This window comes from Papilio machaon, chromosome 17, assembly GCF_912999745.1.
Source record: "Papilio machaon chromosome 17, ilPapMach1.1, whole genome shotgun sequence".
Lineage (NCBI taxonomy): Eukaryota > Metazoa > Arthropoda > Insecta > Lepidoptera > Papilionidae > Papilio > Papilio machaon.
This window is the reverse complement of record NC_060002.1, coordinates 5,167,213-5,194,002: the sequence shown is the minus strand read 5'-3', so window position 1 is coordinate 5,194,002 and position 26,790 is coordinate 5,167,213. Positions and strand designations below refer to the sequence as shown.

General features: G+C 32.3%; 1 protein-coding gene across 4 annotated transcripts in view; it reads right to left on the bottom strand.

The window, feature by feature from the left end:
• Nucleotides 1-26,790, bottom strand: part of LOC106721628 (hypoxia-inducible factor 1-alpha) — a 78,693-nt gene that overhangs the window by 30,111 nt on the left and 21,792 nt on the right. For all 4 annotated transcript variants that reach the window (XM_045681941.1, XM_045681942.1, XM_045681939.1 and 1 more), the window contains exons 2-6: nucleotides 23,218-23,405; nucleotides 15,907-16,079; nucleotides 13,195-13,362; nucleotides 10,847-11,082; nucleotides 9,410-9,516 (exon numbers count right to left, since the gene is read on the bottom strand). In XM_045681941.1, the coding sequence (XP_045537897.1) occupies nucleotides 9,410-9,516; nucleotides 10,847-11,082; nucleotides 13,195-13,362; nucleotides 15,907-16,079; nucleotides 23,218-23,405 (872 nt within the window). The remainder of the gene's footprint in view (nucleotides 1-9,409; nucleotides 9,517-10,846; nucleotides 11,083-13,194; nucleotides 13,363-15,906; nucleotides 16,080-23,217; nucleotides 23,406-26,790) is intronic.

The following is a 26,790-nucleotide window of genomic DNA, read 5'->3' as shown; positions in this document are numbered from 1 at the left end:
TGATAAAATAATCTTATTAATATTATAAATGCGAAAGTTTAGATGGATGGATTGATGCTTATTTGAAGGTCTCTTCGGAACGGCTCAACGAATCTTGATGAAATTTGGCTCATATGTAGAACATAGTCTGGAAGAACACATAGACTACTTATTAAGTTTTTTTTTTAATGCCGCGCGGACAGATTCGCGGGTCACAGCTAGTAATTTATAACGCTATACTAAAAACATTATACATTTAAAAAAACTGTCATGTTTTACTTAATGTGTACATTGAGCAATAAACAATAAATATTACCTAAAATAAAACTAATTTATCTGGGTATATACAATATTAGTACCAGTATTATAGAAATTAAGAAGTAAAGAGAAAGGTTAGATTGGTATGGGTATATTATGAGGAGGGAAGGAACGCATGTGATAAGGAAAACTTTAATTATGATTATGTAGAGATACCCGGTAGTGGTAGGTCTAGAAAGAGAACAAAACATTGTTTGAAAGTTGACATGATCAAGAAGGGAGTGACGACTAAGATGACGGAAGATATATCGATCTGGAGGACGGATACCTGGTGCGGCGACCCTACAGTGAGTCGAGGACGAAGACAAGATGATAATGGCCGTTTAATTTATAATCTATATTTTTCAATATTATAGACCGGGGTTATATAATAGGGTAACTATTCTCAAAATAAAATAAAATTATAAAAGTTTTAGTATAGTATTAGTATATTAGTATTATAAAAGTTAGGAACCATTGCTCGCCGTAATCGTAAACCTAGCTTGTTATCTATATCAGCGTAGTAACAAAAGCAATTGATGTAATTGGTAATTGTTTGTCATATGCCCCCGACTTTAGCTTCTATTTTTTATTGCTAAACGTTTTATGATGCCTAATATTAATAGATCGTCCCTGTGCTATAAAAATACGTTAGGTTTAGTAGTTTGTGAGACTAAAAACCCCGTTTAAAACATATTGCTATCTCTATGTAAAGGATAATGACAGGGATGACGATATGCTTTATACAGAGACTTTGGTCTCAGAAATCAATCGTAAATACTCTGTTCTGAAAAAGTATTTAAAAGTTAATATCAACCAACTTTGTAATAACTTAACCGATCGATCACTTTCCCGCCGTTGAAAGAACACGTTTCAATATTTAAAATGTTCCATTCTAAATTTAAAATCATTCGCGTCACAACGTACGCGTGACGTTGAGTTGGAACGGATGTTTTTTGTGGTCTCAAATACACGGTAGTCATGGTAGACGACGTTTGAATGAATCCATTGGTCCAGGAATGTGGTTAAAGAGCTTTTGGTTAAAAGGCACGTATTACAACGTCCTGTACAAACACAAAGGAACTAGCTTACAAATCCATGAATGTAGTTTAAGTCTTTAAAATTCATAGTCCAATCTACGTCATTGTGAAATATTTAGAAGTAAAATCGATCATGAATTCCTACAGGGACAATTTAAAAAATATTGTTAGAAATTAAGATGGAAATAAAATTTATTGCAATCTAAGTTGGACCAGATTTTATTGGTGCAACTCGATCAGGGTTAGAGGAAATTCTATATAATATTTGTTTTCGAAAATTCCCTTTCAGTTGCTTTCTCGTAATGTCTCTTATAAAATGTTATGAAACGGATAGAATTCCATATCTGCGACCGTAATATGACTGGACCAAGTAAATTGGTACCCTTTCTCATATTCCTTACACTTTATAGCTTTTGGTAACAACCATATTTTTTTATATGCACAACTAGCACTTTTTGAAGAGTATTTCAATTTATCAGAACTTATTCCTTTCTCTTTGTGAGCTTCAATTGACTCAGAAATATTTCTTGAATCGTGTTAAAATGTCAGCCGAAACTCCATATTCAAATCTAGTCCAGTATTCAAGTTTATTAGCGACTTTTTTTATATCGGCGAGCGGCCACCTAAATTCACCGGAATAGCGAAGCAACCTTTGCCTATAGACATCTGCAATTACAGATGCTTTACCTACTTTTAATCAACCGAGGAGGGGACGCTTAGAAACAGGATATTTCCCCTTCCTATGCGTCCCCTTCTCTGTCATTTCCACTTCCCCTCCCCATGCTTTCCTTATAAGAGAAGGGTGGAAGGAAAAAAGACTAAAATTAGACCACCACACTCATCAGACGAATCGCGAAATTCGTGCAACAGATAGCGTCTACCACTGTTAAATATGATACTCGTCGAATGAGAAAGACTCTTTTTTTTCTAAGATTTAACAATACAAACAACTCTATCAATCTAACTAATCTTGTATACATATTACTAAAATTCAAAGGAGATAATCGTAAGATGCATTTACATCGCATTATCGTAGCTATGCTGGCCGTGAATCAGGGACGTATTTTTGTACGACTCTCAGAACGTTCAAGTTCAAGGTGGTGGAAAAATTACGATCAGCAAATGCACGGAACGAAAATAAAATCCTATCGCGACGCCACATCGGTGATTTTAATGTGGCGCTTGCTCAAGAGTTCCGATGCCAATGAAATATTTCTAAAATAATAAAAACGTAAATTGAAGAGAAAAAATGATACTTCAATATAAAATATTTTTAACAGTCTTGTTGAGAAAAGTTGCTGGAAATGAAGGACTAAAACGTTTATTAGGATTTTAAATGCTTTATGTACGAAATACTTTTAGTTATGTACTAAGTCATATAATGGCTAGCCCTGATAATCACAATAAAGTTTTAGAACTGCAAAAAATATCAAGCCTATTCCAACATTTGTTACAACTTAAATATTTGCTTTTTATGATAGATACAAGGAAGTATCAAAACAAATATAACGAGGTATTGTCACATGTTCGTTGCATGTGTTTGTGTGCAAACTACAATAATTCACCAAAATGTTGATTATTCCCAGAAATACTTAGTATATAAGGACCATTAGTTAAACGAGTCATCAATTTGTTTAGTTCATTCTTCACTTGTCAGTCACAATGATATTTCTTTCCAATGTCATGTGTCATCAGGTCATCAAATATCAAAACAGTAGTATACATTAATAAAGATTACAATATCGAAATAAATAACCTTACAAAGAGTTATTATATAGTAAACAGAAATAATACAAAAAAAAACTATACGCTAAATATCTATTAAAAACATTGCCAGTGTTGATTGGAGATTTACAGAAAAAAATAAGCTTCAAATTGATAGCGGTAAACTTGAATTTTTATGCATTAGAGAGCACTTTTATCTGAAATAATACGAGGAGATGAAACATAAAACGAAGCGCGGAGTGTTATCTAATAGCTGGCATACTCGCTTGCCAATGTTTTTTGTTTATCCCACAGCATTACAACGACTTTGTGCCAATGTTATACTTCTACCTGTGTGTATTTTTACAAAAACAATTATTTAACGTTTTCCATCTAAATTTATAAATATTTAGACAATTATTACCCATTACTTAGAGTATGCCGTAGCAAATATAAACACTATAATGAGAACGGGACAGCTATTAATCTAGATTAATTAAATAACTTCAGCGTGCATAATAAAAGTTGGATTAAGTACAAATGGCATACATCTAACTTAGAAGCCATATATTTTAATAAAGAATATGAGTGTTTATCGAATAATCAACTGTATAAGATTCATTCACTCAAGCGTGTATAATAAGATATTTGTCAGTCAGTCGGTGAGCGTCAATTGCTCAGTGTCGTTTCCAATTAATTCAGTATATTTATGAACTAAACAAGACAATTACGTTCAACAAGTTTGTTGCCCTTTTGCATATATTTATTTAACACTTAGTTTAAGCCATGCTCTTGTTTCAAATTGCATTTAATTTGCTAAAAATTATAAAGGACTTGTAATGGCCCCGTATTTGTCAGAAAAACATAAAACTAAGATATATTAGTGTTCAGACAACTGAATAAGTCATTCACTTCTTGACACTTCAATGACTGAATGATTGAAAAATGAGTTCAGAGTTTGTCTACAACGCTATCCAACGTTTTGATATCTTATATTAACTTCGTAGCCCTACTCTATTTTCTCGCTTCATGTTTTTAAATCATTAACTGAATGTAAATAAATAGCTTCAATATCCGCCCCGGGCGTGTAGGCGACCTCTACATATCACGGTTGTAAAGGTGCCAACAAGTGTACATACGACCTTACCTATCACGCTCTATGATAGATTATATTTTTAAACACATAGGTTACTCATTAACATCGATAAGCCAAATCGCACTTGTCAGCAGAGAATGAGTCGTGAAAAACACACGTAATACGCAGTGCATCATAGTATAACACGTTCTGTGGGCCTAGCACGAATATTTGTGTCAATCGCCTTCGTGACGTCATCGTCAAAATTAGTATGAGATTTTAGCTGTTCTTAGCGACTGACATGTAATTGCGCTGCACAATTTTTAATACAATATTTGTTGATTACGATACGATGGCGATTGTATCAAATATTCCTAATAGGCCCTGTGAGCCAGTACGATTTTCACGGGTTAAAGTAAAAGTACATATTAGACTAATTTCTTAATTAAGTTATTCAGGGAAATAACGTTAAAAACAGACATAGAATAATTAACATACTTTAGCATATATTCATACTAAATCAACACGAAGAAACTCTAAGTGGACATTAAACGACCCTAAGTATTGAGACAGAAGAGCTGCCATTCTTATCATTACGTATACGATGGAATAGAATTAACTTTGGCAAATTAAATTCAATCAAATAGATTAGTTAGTCTATTTGCATTTCCACATCACGCACATAAAGGTCGTGTGTCGGTACGTGACAAGTGTCTACTTGTGAACAAATTAACCGATAACCCTGCCTTTAACTCGGTACTAAAAGATTTTTTTTCTGTACTATTTGAAACAATCCTTTTACTTTTTAAATCTCTGCACATATGATTCACACTTATGTCTACATTGCACTGGATAGGCTATAAGCCGTGATATTTTGTGCCTATTTGTTTTTCGACATTTTAGCACTGACAGTAGCGTTGTTGGAAACTCGAACTAATAACAGAGATAGAATTTGTCGATAGTTACTTTAAAAGCCGGTCTAGACAGTATAACATTCTATTATCACTATCGCTAGTAGAATCGACAAAATGTATCAAAATGTATAGGAAAAATACGTGACATGTACGTGACAAATCGAAAGTTATTTTCACTTCCATACACTTTTCGATTAGCGACTTCACTTATCGACTGTTACTTTGTCTTGACCCCCAGGCGCTTTTAAGTCGGAATGAAACAAAAGCTGTCATTACCAAGCAGAGATCTATCCTTCGTATTAATAATTCTGTATATCAACAAAATAATTTAAAAAACTACTACTTGATTCACTTATATTGTATGGTAAAAAAATCAGGAGAACCGTATCATGGCCTATAGTTATTTATCACTATAACCACAGAATTAATTTGAAATGTCTATTTCCACTCAACATAGTAACTAAATTAAAAACAATGTATACGTTTTATTGTAACTTATAAATAATGCATAGGCTGTAAATCACTTGCGGTTAAAAAAGTTACGTTACTTTTTTGTGTTACACATGTCATTATTCATGGTGTGTTAGTTATATAATCCAAGATAAAAAACCTAACAAAACAAAAAAAATGTTTTTAAGAACATGTTTCTTGTACGCAAAATAAATCAATTTTCTTTTTATAAAACACAGAATTAATAATGTATTCAGACTTCAGAAATACAGGAAAAAAATTGTTTGTAAAAACTCGAGTGAATCTCAATCGTATTTTTACAATAAGGAAATTGGTGTAACAGATTTAAGTTGAGTAGGTACAGCTACACCTTGTATAAAATTTCCTTAACCTTATCGAACTGGGTAGCCGAAAACCAGCAAGGCCATGGTCAAATCAAATCAATCTGGGAGCAGCATCAGCAGAACCTCTTCCACTGATTACGGAAATAATTTAAACTAATTTTGGTTAAAATATCAAAATCTGTTCTTTTTTTTCTCTGTTCGTGATATATTTTTAAGATTCAGAAAAGTATGCATCAGAAGATATTCAAGATATGAATACGAAAAAAAGATGTCATTTAACTAACCATCACTTACTCTAACACCAAAAAAAAAAAACTTTAGCACATCTTCATACTGTATATACAAACATAATACGACATGAAAGCAGTCAAAATAAAATAATGTTGAATTTGTGCACTGAGAAAACGTTTTACGTAACATTACCCGCTTAATGGTTAGATAAGTCGAGGGATAAGCGACAGAATATATTGTTAGACACGACGTACGGACCGTGATCGGAATACGAATGCAAATAGTATTGCTTATATAAAAAAAAATCATAAATTTTCTTTACTTTCTACTCCCCTTATTACTAAAACATCTGTAATTTTACTTATTAGTACGGACCAGAGGGTCTAACAAGAATATTTGTAACGTAAACGACGAAATATGTCATTTGTATGAGATTTGTTGGCGTACTTTAAGACCGGTAGTGATGGTACACTAATTTTGACACGGAAGCATTCTCATGAATGTTTGTACTATGCCATCTAGTCGGCCCATTGGTCTAAATTAGACCATAATTTATAATCAAAGATTTTCAATCAATAAATTGTCAAATTTCACCTTCGTCCTGTCACGTAATTTCCTAAAAAAAATCTTTATTTACTTGTTAATACATAGATTTTAGTGTTAACTACAAAAATATCGACGTATTTACGGAATACATACAATTACCGTCCTAGATATAATCAACAACAATCTAATTTCATCAATGGCAAAACAATGTAGAATATAATCACAAAAAACCTATTGCGTATAGCGAAAACATGTCTAAATTTGTTCTGCTTTAATTTTCGTCGGAATAAAATATTTCCCATGAGGTAAGAAGATATAGTCAAGGATAGGATATCTGTTTCAGTAACCCTTGAACTGTAGACAAAAAAATTGTTTCAGTTATTCAGTTCCACCATGTTTCTTGTACAAAAGTAAAGTCAGCGACTTTGTAATAATTTCAAAGGAAAGTTCTAACCATAGTAAATAAGATATTTATACAATAACTAGCTGTTGCCCGTGACTCGGTCGCCGCGGTATTAAAAAAAAAACTTAATAAGTCGCCTATGTGTTCTTCCAGACTATGTTCTACATCTGTGCCAAATTTCATCAAGATCCGTTCAGCCGTTCCGGAGATACCTTCAAACAAATATCCATCCATACATCTAAACATTCGCATTTATAATACGTACGATATTACCAAATAGGGAAATAAAATAGTAAGTCTCTTTCAACGCGCCGATAAGTATTTAAATTATGATTGAAAATCATTAAAAAAGACATCACTTTTTGGCAAGGTAATAAAGTCGAAGCTCAAAGAAAGTTAATTACGTAAAAAAATTTAGATCTCAGGAATACCGTTTGTATAATTTAAGGACTACATAAAATTTGAACCATTAATATTTTTCAATAATTTTATATTTACTTCAGCTTAGTAGATAACAATGATAACCTTTAATAAAGCATATTACTTATAAACAAATAACATCAGAATTGTGAGCAGTTTTATATAATAACTAGCTTTTACCCGCGACTCAGTCCGCGCGGAATAAAAAAAAAATAGAAAACGGGGTAAAAATTATCCTATGTCCTATTCCTGGTTCTAAGCTACCTGCCCACCAATTTTCAGTCAAATCGATTCAGCCGTTCTTGAGTTATAAAAGGCGTAACTAACACAACTTTCTTTTATATACATAAGATTATCTAACCGTAACACGCCCTTGAGTTAGAGATAATATATATGTCGCTTGATGTTCGTAAACACTGTGTTATCTAATGGTAAAATTCCATTTTTTCACACGTCTGTAGATCGTATGGCGATAATCCAAGAGCCGAAATAACCGCTCGTACATATGTAAGAGAATGAATCACGTGAGCTTCACTTCATGTAATGCAAAACGATTACTGTAAATCTGTATCGATCTATTTTGATTGACAATGTATGCACGTGTAAATAATAATAACTAGCAGTCGCCTGCGACTTTGTCCCAGGGAATTAAAAAAATAACTTAATAAGTAGCCTATGTGTTCTTCCAGACTATGTTCTACATCAGTACCAAATTTCATGAAGATCCGTTCAGCCGCTCCGGAGATACCTTCAAAAAAAAAAACAACCATCCATCCATCCATCTAAAGATTCGTATTTATAATATTAGTAAGACGTACCTAAGATTATTCATCTTGAAACAACTTCTATGGACAATTTTGATATTTTTATATAGGTCTAATAAGGTTGCGTTACAATTCTTCTAATTTATATTTAAAAAAATGTAAAATGTTTTCATTAATTTCTCTCAAAAAAAAAAATTGTCTTAAATGTTACACCTATACAAAATGATATCGTCGACAGTAAAATGTCGGCTATTAAAATTCCGGTTGATGGAATAGAGAACTTTCATTGTGAATTCCTTCGCGGATATTAAAGGGACAGTCGTCTCTGTTATTCCGATCCCTTACCTCGACCTCGACCCTGCCTCGACCTTGTTTATACGTTATCTTATAAATACATATTAATGTGAGAGTGATGTAACATTAATCTTTCTTGAACACTGACCATTACGTACGTATACGCGAGTGAAATAAACAAAAATATTCCAGCATTGAGAAAAAGTAAAAACTGTAGTGACTACCTACTTTTAATATAATCGATTATGTCTTTCATTAATGACTAACGCAAAAACAATCTAGAACTTTTGCAATTACTAGTTAATTGGGAGTCGTCCGCGACTCCGTCCGCGCGTAGTAAAAAAAAACCGTAATAAGTAGCCTGCCTATGTGTTCTTCCAGACTTCATCTGTACTAAATTTCATTAAGATCTGTTGAGCCATTCTGGAGATACCTCCAAACAAACATCCATCCATCCATCTAAACATTCGCATTTATTTATCATATAAGTATCATAGTATGAAGTATAGGTTTTTTGAATGATTGTGATTTTTAAATATACGGCAACTACTAATGCCATCTAGTGGAAAATATCACAATTAAGTATAACAGATGGCAGCACATGACGTTACTACAGGCGCCATCTGTTTGCATGTAACGAGTTTATGCACTTTTGAGATGAACGGTTTATTTATTCGATGTGTTCAAATAAAGTAAAAAAAAAAATGATAGATCAATATTATGAGTATCATTGACAAAATAATTTCTAAATATGCATATTTCAAATGTTTAAAATAATTATTAGACTTGCCTTTATGACCTCTACAAGACCTTTAAACAACTTTTCTTATAAATATATAATGTTTTAATATAAAGTAGAATAAATGTAAATCACGGTTATTTTCATCGCTATTAAGACCTATATTTAACAATAATCAATGTCAACCATTACTAAACAAAAATACTTACGAGACTTGAACTGCTGAGCCAAATTTGCTGTATCTGCTGCATGATGGTAGTCGTACAAGGAACGACCGACCAACTCGTCTGGTTCGAATCCCAGAGTGTTCATTAAACTGCAACAAAGAAAAAAAAATCAAATAAAAAACTTTGTTGTAAACTTTCATAGGAAAAATCAACATATTATTTTTACCAAAATTTTTGTTAAATGCTCCAAACACATTTACTAACTTTTCTGGTAAATATCTATGTTGGTTTATCAAAAATACTTTATTAAATAATAACCTGTATTTTTATTTTATTTGTGAACAATAATTTTGTAAGTAAAAAATTATGATAAGTAGTATTGAATATCAATGTAATTTGTGTGCAATTTTCGTATTTTTTTTAAACAAAATATATATCAATCTACAAATAATATACAATGGATATTAATTTTTTGTATGCATTTGTAGAAACATAATCTTCAACTTATCAAATTAATTTGGTACCTTTTGATAATTAAAAAAATGATAAAGATTCCGTGTAAAAGCATAGATTCCAAAGGTCATTCTCCTATACGACCTATACTTTCCATGAATTAGGTTTTGTTTACCGGTCTCGATATGGTTAACCTTGAATGACCTATTGGTACTCCGGCTTTGTTCCTTGTTTATAATATCAATTATTATAAACTTGATTATGAATCGATGTCTTAATAATAGTAAATACAAGTTTTTTAGATCATCTTATTGATAATAGATACCTGTTCCATCCCTTCTTTCAAAATACGCGCCAATCTTACAAAAATTCAAAACTATTTTGTAACATCGCTTAACACCAACAATACACTTTCACAAACTTTTCTCAAATTAACAATCACTTTCAACATCAACTTTTATTCACTAAAACATTAACAACACTCAAAATTTATCGCGAACTGAATTGCGGGGACGCGAAATCACATCATGTTTAACCTACAAAATACATTTGAAGGTGATATTTTTGTTGATATAACACAACTACAGACAGTAAGGCGTTCTAAAAGGTCGTAACGTAGTTCTAAAATGACACCTGAATTTTGCCTCTTTATATACGTAAAGAATTGTTTACAGCGCCATCTTTTGACGAAATCCCTATCTATGTTAACAAAAATTAAATGTTGCTATGTAAATTTCTTGCAAGAACTGCTTATTTTCTACCAATTAAAAAAAAATAACATCGAAAGTCTAACTTTTCTCTTTAAATCATATGTATCGTTGAAAACTGCGAGTAACATGAGTATTTTGTAAATTTTTTGCGTACTAGCAGTTGCCCGCGCAAAATTAAAAAAATAATAGCCTATAGATAGTGCAGCTTCCCAAAAGTGAAATTATTTTTCAAACAATCAAATCTTTCATCTTTGTATTATTATAGTATAGTATACAAAATGAGATGATTTAAAAAATAAAGCAATTTTAAACTTACCCTTCATCGGTATACGAGAATTTCATATCCAAGCTGTGTTTGGAGAGGAAAGTAGTGGAGTCCAACGGGATCTCGATGTTGGATGGATGCGGGATAGGTCTGCCCACAGCCACCAGAGAACCACTCTTGTTCTGTTTCCCATCAGAGTCCTTCTTATCTTCAACTTCCGTGTTTTTCTCTGAATCCTTTTCATTGTTATAAGATGGAGACAGCATGTGGCCAGTGAGATGGATAACCTAGAGAACACATATAGTTAGAGCAAATATTTGCAATAGAACAAGTGGGTTTAACTCTTAATTATTAATGGTCATTAAATAGTTCCACAATCCTTGTTGATCTGTAGGTTAGTTTTGTCTTGTGTACCGTTTTTTATGCATCAGTTTTCCATATTTTCTGTCGGTGTTACCAGACCACTCTCAACAGACCAGTTAAATTTGTTAATATAAAATACAATGAAATGAAAAGGATAATATCATGCAGAAGATTAAAAATGTTGCCACAAAAAAAATGTTAATAATGTTACTAAACAATGTGCTATCTGTCAATATCAAATGGGAGTTTTTAACACGTTCAGTGCCACTGACTTGCCTGTCTAGTTCGTTAATATAGCAAAATATTGTAGTGCAAACGTGTTAAATACTGGTTTATTTCTTAAAAACTACTTGCTCTACCTACTTCATTAAAGATTGTATTATGCGCTAATTGTTCTTTCTTTCGTAAAATTTATTTACCAAAAAAAAATAGTACAATATTCGTGGGTTTCTGAGACCAAGATACAAACATATCATTATCCCTGTTTTGTTAAAGATAATGAGAGGAATGACAATACGTTTTACACAGAGCTTATGGTCTCGGAAAACAACGGTAAATATATTAGGAAAACAAGTGACAGATAACAGACAAATTAGTAATGAACAAACAAACGGCTCTATCAATATTTAACATAATTTGGAAGTCGAATACATGTGGACTTTCATTACTTATAATAAATTCATTATTTGTCTAGGCAAATCATATACAGATTAATCTTATCACGGTTAAATTTTGGATAAGATTTTGTATTGTATATCTCAGAATATAAAGGAAAGAAATATTAATAATAAAAAAAAAACTAGGCGTTAATCATTGATGTGTTTAAGATTATTATGTGATTATGTAAAACTGATTGTTTAAAATTTATGTGACTGTTGTCAAAAAATATATTAAGAAGTAAAATAGATAAGAAAAGTATTACGAAACTATTTAAGTATTACCATTAATTTATCGGATTTTCTTGCATATATGTAAGAACTAGTTGTCACCCGCGACTCTGTCCGTGCGGCATTTAAGAAAAAATATTTTAATATAGAATAAATTAATCAAGTAGCCTATGTGTTCTTCCAGACTATTTTCTATATCTGTGCAAAATTTCATCAAGATTCGTTGAGCCGTTCCTGATATACCTTCAAACAAACATCCATTCATCTAAACATTCGCATTTATAATAATAATAAGATAGTAATATTTCTTTTCGTAAATTTTATAACAGAACTCCAATCAATATGAAATATTTGTTTTGTTTCATCATACGATACAAAATGTAGTTTAACTTATTCTGTCATTTTAATGCATATTATGACGTCATTTTGATCATGGATTTCCCTAAACAAAACTTTTGGAAAATACAAAAGCTAAAATGTTATTTTCTGTTTGAAATAAACGTCATTAAAACAATATTAGCAGTATAGGTTTGTAATAATATTAGTTAGAAATGTTGCCTCATTCAACATACCAATATTTTGAAGGATACGGGTCTTTACATTTTTCCCGTGGCTGTTATGTTTAGAAGTGATTTCACTATGATGTCATTAATACATGCAATATTTGCATTTATTGATGAAATTTAGAAATATCAAAGCTTTGAAAGTTGTCAAGTCCCGAAAAGTTCTTTTAGGCAAATTTACATGAGTATATATTTTCCAAATTGAATTCATATTAATTTTATCAGAAATCATCTATTTGAAAAGCCATAGGAAATGGCTTAAAAAGCTCCGGCTTGTAAATGTATTTTATGCGAAACACAGTAGTGTTAAGATCCTGAAACTATTTATACTTTCCTTATATAGATGTAAGTTCCCATTCAATTTACAACTTTTGAATAGTTTTGATTACGTTTGTATTAAGGGAACCCAAAACCGACCTACATGCGTAGAAGTATGAATATGGAAAATCTGAGTGGTGTCCCAGGACCGCGCCGAATTGAAGTTTCTTTATTTAGGACTTAGGGTGTGGTTTTAAAGCCACCGCGTAGTGGCCCGTTAGCCATTTGGAAATGGACGTTAGAAGGGACGTAAGTTGTGTTGTTATACCTTATAAGACGCAGACTTGAGGTGTACGTTCCTGCCCTTGCTAGTTAGCGTGCATTTGAGGCGCAGTAGCAAGTCTCGCCGACCGGCTCCATTGCGCAGGGCCTCACGCACTTCCTCATGGTCGCATGGGTGGCTGAACTCAAATACACTCTGACCCATTATCTCCATCTGGAATAGAAATAGACGATTGTAATTAAAATTTATTGTTAATCAGACAAATATGTATCGATAAATCTCATTATAAGATTCAAGATAGATTTTAAAATTTTGTTAAAAAAGTACCACGCAAGGCAAAAAGAATTTCAATGGAGATATATCTTCCTGCTGTTTTCCTTAAGGAGTATCAGCGTATTATATAATAATATCTTTAACATATATCTTAAATAAAGGTCAAGTAACTCTTTAATTTAGCGTCTATATCAACATTATTCAAGGCCTAAAAAGAAAGTGCATAGCAACTGTTAAATTAATTATATAAATAACCTTGAAATATAAATTGCCTGCGCTCTATATTATAACCTTAGCGTTGTCGGATGTTATATAATTTATTAAAAAAAACAATAGTAAAAGTTATCGACGGAAACCTTTTTTAATTACTATTTAAATTTCTTTTTTAATTCTTATAAATAAATTACATTTGTTTCAAGTTTTTAAATTTATGTAAAAACTAATTTTTCTACTTTATAAGAGTCGGTTAGATTTAATAACAGTTGGTTTCTGAAATCAAAATCTCTGTATAAAACATATCGTCATCCCTGTCAGATAATTCTACACAAAGGGGTGTGCGCTCTTTGCGGCAATAACCTAATGTGAGACAGGCAGGAGCTGAAGAAGATAAACTTCTATACAACCTTTGAACAGTGATTTTGAGGGATCCACACAAAGTCTATGAGTTGTGTCAAAAAAGTTTTAAAATATCTAACCTATTTCAAAATGAAATGCTGAAGAACAAATTTTAAATCGACACCTGTTAAACGTAAAACATTGTTGAACGTTTTATATCGTTTCGTAACATCTTGTTTAGAACACAGTTTCAGTTCAGTTTATTTTGGTTGCATGCTAATTCTGTTTTGTTATGCATGTTGGAAAATATCCATGTTTTTTTTTAGAGGAAGGGGCAAACAAGCAGCGGATCACCGTAACGCCAGAGGTATACTCTCTTAGGGCTATCTCTCTACAGGCTTCTAGAGGTACAGGCTCTTTTCTTAATGACCCCTAAGTCGTAACTGTTAAAAATGCCGTTAAGGACAGAGTTATGCGCTTTGCAAGTTTTACATATTACAAATAGGATTGATAAACCAGCTAGATATATAGATGTGAGTGAAACGTGGACGTCTATTGATGTAAAACCTGCACAAAATACCTACTGTAATTTCTTTTATTCTAAAAATATTGAGAGGAATAATTATTTGTTTTTGTATGCGTATTTCCGCAGTTTTTTATTTAATTTAATATGTATAATTTTTTTAATACAAGCTCTCTGTTATCTGTTATTTTATTAGTAAAGGTATAAAGTTTTTTTACATATATAAAATAAGCAAAAATTTGGCAAATAAATAAGCGGCCACACAAAAGAAGGGATCGCTGCCCTTAGACATCCTCACTTACAGACCTTTAATCAAAAAGTTAATGTAAAATTTTCTTTTTTAATATTTCTTGTTCTGACAAAGGACGAAAGCAAGGTTTGATGGTATTTTCTAAGAGATAATCTTATCGGACATTCATGAAACAATAATGTTACTGATAGTAATTGTATAAAATTGACACATCATTCGTAATCATTATGTTAACTGTCAGAAATCAGTCAAAGATACATTTTTATCAATTCCTCATCGGAAATTTTGAAGAATATTTAGAAACTAGCTTTTACCCGCGACTCCGCCCGCGCAGATTTAAAAAAAACTCAATAAGTCGTCTATGTATTCTTACAAATTATGCTCTACCCCTATATCAAATTTCAGTGATACATGCAGCCTGCATGCGTTCTGGAGATACCTTCAAACAAACATTCATCCATCTAAACATTTGCATTTATAATATTAGTAAAATAGCTGTCGCCTGCGACTGCGTCCGCGCGGAATTAAAGAATAAACATAATAAATAGCCTATACACTCTTCCAGACTATGTTCTACATCCGTACAAAATTTCATCAAGATCCGTTGAACCGTTCTGGAGATTCCTTCAAACAAACATACATCCATCCATCTAAACATTCGCATTTATAGTATTAGTAAGATAAGAAGTGAGACTGCTATAACATTATATTTGCAAATTTAAAACGCGTAGCAACAATTCAAAGATAAATCTTTCTATTATCATTTGTAAATTTATCTTTGCTATACAAATGAAAATCAATGTTCGTATGTCCTTAACTTCCTTAACAGTTATCCTTTTATAAGGACCTTAATACAAACTGTTGGTTTCTGAGACCAAAACCTCTCTGTATAAAAATATCGTTATCCCTGTCATTGTTTTAACAAATCAAAAATCATTGTTTTAAATAATCAAAACAGAGATAACAAAATGTTTTAAACGGAGATTATGGTCTCAGAAACAGACGGCATAGCGAAATAAAAGTTTAATTGTCACACACGTGGTTTGTTACTAAGAGCTTGCCTTAGTGCGGATTTCTTTTCAATCTACACTTAACTTAAGGGAGCGACCACCAAGGAATGACTATATGTAAGTAGTAAATCAGTACTTAATCTCACCTGTGATACTCCAAGATGTTCAGCTATGTTCTCGCTGCAGTAGACGATATCGCCTTGTTGAGATAGCACAAGAACGAAGCCGTCAAGCGCCTGCATGTAGGATAATTCCGATTGGATATCTTCCAGTCCTTTTGGGCTTTGCAGTTTTGGTGACTCTACGTTACCCTCCGGCACTGTAAATCGAAATGTTTTTGGTAATTCTACATCATTGCATTCATATTTTTTTATGGGACTGACATGTTCATGTGAACCAAAGTCCCTTTAAAAATTAAGAGAAAAAAAAAATTCTTTTATTGAAAAAGGCTTTTTTTGAATTTGTAAAAAGGTTACATAACAAAATCAACAAATAGGCAACCTTTTGTTATTTCAGCAAATTTTGTTGAATAAAATTAAAACATTACATTACATGTCAATATTATTCTAGATTCCAAGGAAAAGCTTATTTGTATATTAGGTACAACAAGAATTAAATTTTAGGCGAAAATGGAAGATGCAAAAGAATCGAAAAAATATAACACCAATTAATTAGAATGCCATAAATGTAATGAAAACGTACTCAAAAGCAGAGTCATGAAATAATCAACGTCAAAATATTGCAAAACACGTATTTATGCGGTTTGGTGCCTATTAAGTATTAAAGTCAGGTGTTATACAGGGTGTCCGCCGGCAGATTTTATACTTAAAGAATGAAAATAAAATAAACCATGAGAACTATCAAAGTTATTTATTGATCATATTACAGAAGAATAACGCGGATTTTATTTTTTAAAGATAACTCCACTTAAATGACGTCCTTCTCGCTGCGCACACTCTTGCAATCTTTCCTTCATGTTGGTGAAAACTCGCTTGCAAAGTTCTGGACTGATAGCCGCAATCTCGCGTTCGATATTGGCTTGTAGGGCCTGTATTGTTGATGGCGAATCACTGTATACGCGAGATTTTAAATATCCCCACAAAAAAAAGTCGCAAGGACTGAGATCGGGAGATCTAGGGGGCCAGGGTATGTCACCAAATCGACTAATTAATTTTCCGGGAAAAAGCTCTTTCACCTTAGTCATTGTGACCCTAGCGGTGTGTGCGGTAGCCCCATCCTGCTGAAAATGAGTCCTATTATTGTAACTGACATGTTGATGCAGCTCCGGTATAAAAAAGTTGTCCAACATCGCGCAGTAACGTTCAGCGTTGACAGTTTCACCTCTACCGAAAAAATAAGGCCCAATAATCCCATTACCAGAAATGGCGCACCAAACTGTAGTCTTTGGGCAGTGAAGGGGCCTTTCATGGATCTCTTTAGGATTGTATGCGCTCCAATATCGCATATTCTGCTTATTTACGTACCCACCAATATGAAAGTGCGCCTCATCGCTAAAAAAGATGTTACATAATCGAGTAGGAGTGGAAAATCGTTCCAGAATGACTTCAGCATAATTCTTCCTTTTAATGAAATCATCTTCTTTCAACTGCTGGGTAACTTGAAGCTTGTATGGATGGAATTTTAATTGTTTACGAATAATTTTATGAACTGAAGTCTTTTTCACACCCGTTGATGCTGCAATCTTCCGAATAGACTTACGCGGGTTCTGCAAAATTTCCCTTCTTACAAGTTCTGCGTTTTCAGGACTAGTAACAGACGTTGAAGGTCCAGCTCGAGGCTTATTTTGCACTGATCCAGTTTTTCGAAACTTCTTTACCCACGCCCAAATCAATTGGTTCGATGGGCCATCGTTTAATCGTCGGATATCGAAGTGAGAACAAAACTTACGTCTAGCCACATTGACGGAATTATTGTTTGCGAAATACGCCTCGACCGCAAAGGCGCGATGCGCTACTGTCCACTGACTCATGGCTACTAAACAACCCGCAACAATGCCGCGTCGAACGATACCCCTCTCCCCGCTCCACCGCCTTCCCACTCGGCGAAACCGAAATCCAAAGTATAAACTCTTCCGGCGGACACCCTGTACAACAAGTCAGGTGACAAAAAAACAAATAAATGTGCATTACCGAAGATTTACATAGTATTGTATCGACAAATACGAAGTCAAAACGAATATAAACACGTACAAAATGTAATTTTCAAACAACAGAAATATGCGAAACAAAAATATAGTCAACTCTAAAATGCAACCGATATATGTATAATAAATAATATATAATAACCAAAGCAAAGAAATGTTTTCAGAAATATAAATCAACTTCTAAATTAACTATGCTATGGATTGCAACTACATACTGAGGCTTTTCTTCAATCAGTTTCAATCATATAGTAAGTTCTATTGTCCTTGGTTTCAAATGATTGTCAGTCAAAACATAGCCTACCAGTAGGTTTCCATTGTCAGGACTTTTTTATTAATACATATTGCTATCTTTTTTATTGTCTCTCACGAAACAGAGACTATATTCAATATGTACGTATATTCAAGTGTCATAATAGTCGAATTCCATGGTAACACTGGGTTTCTGAGACCACAATGCTCATATAAAGCACATCGCCATCCTCGTCATTATTATTGTTTTAAAAGGAGATTTTGATTTCAGGAACTCACGGTAACATAATCAACAATTCGACAGGCAATGGTGAAGCGTGCCAAAGTTTCTAATATGACGGAAATTTGCGGTCGAAGAGGACTCAAGGAAAACCCAATTCAATTGTATTCGAAAATAAATTTATGCACTGACATATTATTGTCTGTGCAACAACGATTAAGTATTGTTAATACATATTGGGGTAACTTTTATTAGTCACTTATAACTGAAATACATTAATTTTTGATCGGGGTCTAAATTTAATAGAGTCTGGTATATTAATTCAGAAAATAAACAAAAGAAGTCAGATGTCAAATTATCCTTTTTTTTTAATTTTATTGTAGTAATAACCACAAGGCAACTATTTATATAATAGACAAAGATACAGTTAGTCATATGTGCATTTAATAAGTCGTGACAAGGCAAAAAAAAATATGTCTGGTATAAACTTTAATGGCTTCATAAATAAAGGCTGATAAAGTAACAACTCATAACATACTACAGTCTTTACCACATAGAATTTCTGTGATTTAAATAATAACTACAGGAATTAAAGTGACTAAAACAATGACATAATATATGATGTTTAGAAGACGTCACCGTAAAAATGTAAATCCAGTAAAATCAAATAATGAATAACGACGCACAAGTCTATTTACTTTGCCATAATATTATCATTCTCGATCCAAATCTGAAAATACTGCGATTAACGTGTGTGGGAAATATCCTGTTTGAAAATTCAGAAACTTTATCTGGGAGAAATCCTATACAGCATGGTACTTAATATAAGTTGTAAATAAAAGAATTATTAATTATTTCTTAACTGTTTTATTAAGAAGAAGGTTTAATTGTTTTAATTTAATTATTCGTGTTAAATTTCCTTTTCATAAGCGTTTTGTATTTGTTATTTGCTATGTAATCTTACTAAACTTAAAGGTGAATATACAATAGAGCATTTTCTCAAGCATGTCTATGTAATGTAACGTTGTAACGAATCATACGATACAGCTAAAGGCATAGTTACCAAAGCACGACTGGTTCGTGAAAGGGTGATACACAACAACATATCATATCGTTGTTTTGTTAAAAGTAAATGCTCTAATCTATACCCACCTTTAGATGGATGTATGGCTTATGTGATCTCGCTGAAATTTAGCACAGATGTAGAACATAATGTTAACGAGCATATAGGCTAATAATGATTTTTTTTAATTTCGTGCAGACGAATTCGCGGTCCACAGCTAGTTTAAACGAAATTAATTTTAATTGTTTTTCAAACAATGAACGATGAATACAAATGAAATTTAATATGTAAATAGATCACTTAATTGTCTCAGTAAATGACAGAAGGACAAATAAAGTCCTAGATTATTATGAATTAATATTCAATGATAAAAAAAATCTATTCAAAGATACTTTAAAAACAAATTTACGGTAATAGAAATAATTTTGTTACTAAAATTTACCAAGAATCGATAGATAGCAGAAGCCACATTAAAAATTAAAAGAAATCAGGTACTCGCATATATGTTTATACGAGTTAAATTGTACGTCAGAATAATAATAAATAAAATTATACAAGGAAAATAAAAAGTAATCAAAATACAATGGCCACCTTTGCTGGCCTTTGATAAATGGAACAAAGTAAATCTTGGCAATGTGTCGCCAGCTTTTTCTAAGAAACAATTTCTCAGTGTTAACAGTTCGATAACTCTATTTGTTCCAAGAATTCTTTTATCTAAATGTTCCTTGGTTAATTCAACAAGTTGGAACAACTTCAGAGAAACCTTTGAACTGGGCTTGACTAAAACTACAAGACATTGTCATTATCTAGTAGAGATCTTGTTTGTAGACAACAGTTGAAGTACGCGTCTAAACCATTGAAGTACATTTTGTAAAGGGTAATTTTGGCCATATGAATAGTGGAAATGTTACAATGATGTCCATTTCTACAATGTTATTTTAGTAAGTTACAAGAATTAACTCTGCATTGCTGCATTGTTCTATATTTATAAAGTACAATTTACTAGAAATGTATGTACATATAAGAAAAAAAGTGTGTAACAATACATTTTACCACATCTTGTAAAGTTTATCAAATAACCTTGGATGTTATTAAAACCGCTTTTGTGCTATGGTTTTTGATTCGAACTTCAGAGATACATAAATCTTAATAATCGTTGTTTATATAGAAGACAAAAATCTACAGATTATATAACAATTTACTTGAGCTACTTATTTGTTGATTTACCAACAAAACGTTATTTACTAACGAAATGCAATGCATAACAAAACAATTACTATTTATCAAAATCTTTGAGATCTCTACACAAACGTCAAACTTTGTCTCTTTTAAGATAAATAAATGAATTAATTTTAGTATTTGTTCACAAAAAACCTTACAAATTTAATATCATTTAACTCTTTGGAATGTAAATCCTAAATACCACAATCAATTTAGTAAACCGCTAGGTCTGATTTATGCATGCATATTAAGAAATAGCCCAACAAGCATGAACAATGGACGAGGAAAAATAATCAAGTGATTATGCAATGGCATGTCGCGGTCAATGACCCCCTTTGATAAAATGGCCCTGTGCAACAGAATGTCATTTTATAAATATAACGCACTGTTCACACGTAATACGACAACTTATGAGCTTATGATGCTAGTTTGTTTAGTGTAACCACGTCCGAAACATCTATATTAAAACTATTGCCAACTCTCTCCTTTTCTATGGAAAACTGAGATAGCAACATGTTAATGTTTAAATGTTAAAGCAATGGAAACCCAGGACGCAATAAGAACTTATGTTTTTGTTAGTGTGAGAGCTTACAAAGTATCAATATACACCTCTGTGTGTGTAAGAGATTAACATTGTGTGTGTGAATGTTTACGTTAACTGTTCCCAATCGGTGCTATTTATTTCAGACGTTGTTACTGTTTTTAAAAGATATATTGACCGAAGTGTAAATTATAGGAATATTTTTTCTTATTTATTTGACCATTAAAATACATAATTATAATGAAAATACGCAATTAAATGGGGATTCTCTGAGGTATTCTGAAATGGTATTCTTCACTCGAGTGGCTCTCAAAAACTAATCATAAAACCGTGTTTCCTTCGAAATTACACTATCAATTTCCATATTTCTCTTCTATAAGAATAATCTTAGTAATACCGGAATTTACTTTTTATCTACTGACAGCCATTTAAGCCTTACACGTCATCAAATACAATGTTACTGTGAAATACAACGATAAAGGATCAGTAAATTCGTGATATGATTTAACAAGTATTGGAATAAATGTTTTATTCCATCAGTGGATGACGTTTATAGATTTGGTATTCAAGTACGAAACAGAGGACGGGTCAAGGAGCTGCAATTTTACATGTTACACGACAACTGTGTTATATTAAAAAGTATATCATTAATTTCAAACTAACTGTCCGAGGCTTCGTCCGCGTGAAAAGCTGTCTTTGGGTATCATTTTTAATGACTTTAGCTAATTATTTTATTTATAATTATAAAATATTACAGCAAAACATTTTACCTTACAAAACATTCCCATAAACTTTAGATATTCACGAACTATCGTCCCCCATTTCCTGTTGTTATTTTGCACCCTTGAGGGAAAAGGTTTTACAAACTTGGATTGTATTATTTATTTATAATACACGTTAACAGTCTAAAAATAAGTTTTATGCTTCCATCTGAATATATTTGATTGTTTGTTTGTGTATATGGAATAAGCTCCAAAACTACTGAAACCGATTTCAAAAATTATTTTCCTGTTGGAATGTTATTCTGCGGGTGACATTAGATAAAGTCTTCTATGGTTAACTAATTTAACCTAGGCCATATATCGACCTGGATCTGGTATTTGGAGACGAAAGACTTAAACGAACATGACTACCGCTGCCGTGTTTATCTAATCTAATTAAATTAATTCAATAAATCATTATAATTTGTTTTTCACAAAACTTTCTTAATACTAGATTAATAAACTTTTGGATAAAAGAATTTAAAATGCATAATTTATCACAGTTGATAAAACAGCGTATTGTTTTCTATAAATGTCTGTTATCTGCAAAAACGTGGGTTTGGTCAGAATATGACTTCACTTACTTATGAAACAATACAATTTTAGATTCTTATCATTATGTCGATAGTTTACAGCGATTTATCGCCTTTGACTCTTTAACAATGCAATAATTTGACAGTGATAATTCACTTAAATAATATAGCAAAAAAAAAAAGGTTCTTAATACTTAAACTTAATTCTAAATGAAATATAAAGAAAAAGGTGATAAACTCGTTAACTCATGGGCTTAAGTCATTTGATTATTTTGTCAGAGGCCAATAAATGTGGCTCTGCCGTGATCTGGACTTTATAATGAAAACAAGAAGTATAATAACTCTCAGTACATAATTTTATTCAAAAGTATCAAGACTATTCTTCACAGATGGTTACCATATGCAGTTAAACTGCATAAGTAAAGCTAACTACGTAATAAATTGCATTTGCTTTAAAATATCTTTATACGCCACAAGTTTTTCTTGAAGTAAGTGACCATTAAAATTATAAATCTATTATCAAAGGGAGCAAAGGGGAAAAAATAGAGAAGATGACAGATGACTATAACTTAATATAGCTTCAGCTCAAGTCTTCGGAGTTTTGGATACATTTTATGTGCGCTTGTATTCAGTACCATTTAAAAGTGTCTTTATTTTCTTAATCCCAGTATGCTAATGATTTATAAAACACATGTTAACACTTACGCATAGACACAACATCACGGACACGTAGGTAGGAGATGGCTAGGCGCATCACCGACGCCTTGTCCAGTTGTTCTACCTCCTCCTTCTTTGCAGGCAGAGCAGCTGTCAGCTCTGCAAAGATCTGCATCTCCTTCGTGCGTCGACAGCGCGCCGCCACGCGCGACTTCTCCTTCCTCTTTTCATTGTTCCTGAAGACAGAGGAAAAACGGATAAATATAGTGTTATACGGAACAAGGTTATTTCTTTAGGTCTGACAAACTATTTTTATTTTATTAAATTATTATATCACATTATCTATTATATTATTTGTATACGTAGAAAGGATAAATTAAATAAGAATAACAAAGGAAATATATGGCGCGAATGTGAGTGGCAGCGACGGTAGGGGTCGTCCCAGACGGACCTATATACCAATTAGATTGATAAAATACTCTAGAAAAGGCGGTTTAAAAACACCCGAAACCGACGTGTATGTATGAGTAGATGTACGAATGTACAAGAAGCGAGAGAGGTGTGTCAGGATCGCGCCAAATGGAGGTCTAAGGTCTCTGATTGTGAGGACTGATTACGAGCGTGAGTGATGTTGTTTTTGTTGTAGTTGTATTATTTGTTTACTTGTTATATAATGTTCGAACTTCGATCGAACATAAGCATATACTGCCGATACAGGTGTTGCACAAAATTTAATATAAATTTTTTCGATGAAGTTATGAAGGCGAATATTGCAATATTCGTGCTAGACCCTCTGATCATATTACCAATAACATACTAAAGATTGACGTAATAATAATAAACAACGTATGATAATCATTATATGCAGTGTCACTTGAAGTACTGTATAACTAAACTGACTATCTAATTATATTTTGAGCTACATAACTATGATTCGAGGTAATTCTGTCTTAAAAAAATTATACCTAACCAAATAGCAGAATTTCATATCCTATGTTACATTTTAGAAAATAAAAAGTAGGTACGAACTTGGCCGGAGACCTACAAAAATTTATTTGACGTGTACATAATTTAAATTACCAATCAAACTATACACAACACACCTTTTAGTCACAGAATGCAGTTTGAAATTGCAACGTTCTATAACGGGTGAACCCAGTAAACACATTATGTAGAAAAGATAACTTCACACAGCACATATACACAATAAAATTTATTTATTTAAATTAAATACAAACGTTAACACGATCGGTGCAAGGGCTAGTCTTAAACCGAATGCCACACAAATATGACAAAATAGATCACAAAATGATAATTGCTATTAATTTGTCATTATTAGTAGTCGCCATATTTTATCACTTGCTCCAAATAGTCGTATTTGTTAAGTGCGTCACAAAAGTGATTTTAAATTACGGCTCATGTTTTATCTATTTCAACCGCAGCCGGCATCTTCCGATGTTTGTTTTATTTTTCTTTGAATATGACCACAATGAGTACAGACTTCCTAATGGGGTAGGAAAATATTCATTATTAAAATTGACTATTTTTTATTTTTAGCCGACTTCAAAAAGAAGGAGGTTATCAATTCGTCTGTATTTTTTTTTTTTTATGTGTGTTACCGCGATACTCCGCCCCTGGTGGTCCGATTTTGATGAAAAATATTTTAATCGAAAGGAAGTGCTTGCAGGTGGGTCCCATTTTTTTGTTTTTTTTTTTAAAATAACTAGAAGACTAGTAGATTTTGAATATAGCTTCAAAATTTGTTGCGAAGATTAGGGACATTTTTGCTTTCAGCGCTTACGTAGGCTAAACTATAAGACCTACATCAAAATGATGTATGGCGAATTGTAGCTCTTTAAATGTGCTAAATAAAAGTCCGCGATAGCATATATCTATCTTTTATAGTTTTCTCACAATAACCATTTTTTTCTTCAGAAACATCAATTAAATTCATGCCCTATTTCCGACGCTATTATTCGAGTTCAGTATTAACCCTTATGTAAATAAACATGTTCATTATCAAGAGAATTTAATGTAGATTATATTTGCAATTAAAACTATATCATTCTGTCTAATAGTTTAGGAGATATCGTAAGAATAAAATTACGCGGAAACGAAAAATGCTACATGAAAAGCACAATTTTGCTTTCTGGGCTTACGTAGGTCAAACTATATGACTTACATAAAAATGATGTCTGGAGTAATTATAGATCCTTAAATTTGCTAAATAAAAGTCTTCGGTGGCATATATCTATCATCTATGGATGTCTCACAAAAACCATGTTATTGTGAACAAACTTCGATTAAAATGGACACGAAAAACAGCGCCGTAAGCTTACGGCGCTATTATATTATATTCGATATGAATCCTTATCCAAATAAATATGTTTTATGGCAAGAGTATTAAATGCAGATTACATTAGCCTTTAAACTATGTAATTCTGATCAATAGTTTGGGAGATATTAAATAATTAAAAACTACGCGCATTCGAAAAATGCTAGTGCGGCGCGCGGCTGGACAAAATTAAAGGTACGCTACGATGTATTAGTTCGGTAATTTTCAATTAGTATACCGATTTTGATAATTATTTCATTGTTTAAAGGATAAGTGGTTATCTGCTGCATTCTAAATTAGTTTTTGAATTGAAATACACACATATCAAATAGGAAAGTCCTTTTCTTTATTTGTCTTATTTATGTCTTTATACGTATTAACGAAATTTGTAATTGAACTTCAAATTCACTAAAAATTGTGAAATAAAACAAAAATTTTAAGAAAAAAAAATAGCCGACTTCAAAAAAAACAATCTCAAACAAAATGCACTGAAAAGTAACCTAAAAAAACCAATTTCAAACAAAATGCACTCAAAAGTAACCTAAAAAAAACCAATTTCAAACAAAATGCATTCAAAAGTAACATAAAAAAACAATTTCAAACAAAATTCACTAAAAAGAAACAAAATAATGTCATGAAAACTCTCTAAACTCTAGTAGTTGCTCTCGTTGCGCTCTCTAATAGTAGGGGCTCAGTTTTCCGCAACTCCACGACAAGCGCGTATTTTACGTGTCTCTAAACTCTAAAGAAAGTTCTCTTCTTTCTTGTAACATGTCTATATTGTATAATTATTGTTATTTTGGAGTCGGTTTCGGCCTAAGTAGGGACATAAACGTAAGTATGTCTAATACATCTCAAATATAAAATGTCATCTATTTACTTCGGCCGACACCGACTGCGAAATAACAATAATTATACAATATAGACATGTTACAAGAAAGAAGAGAACTTTCTTTAGAGTTTAGAGACACGTAAAATACGCGCTTGTCGTGGAGTTGCGGAAAACTGAGCCCCTACTATTAGAGAGCGCAACGAGAGCAACTACTAGAGTTTAGAGAGTTTTCATGACATTATTTTGTTTCTTTTTAGTGAATTTTGTTTGAAATTGTTTTTTTATGTTACTTTTGAATGCATTTTACTATTAGCGGTCGCACGCGAATCCATCATAGCAGGCATCTAAAAAACTACTTACTACTAACTACTTTTAGTTAGTATTTCCGCATAACAGCGGTATCTTCAGTAGGTCTGCCGTTTTAGATATTACCCGGAACAAATGCGGATTCATG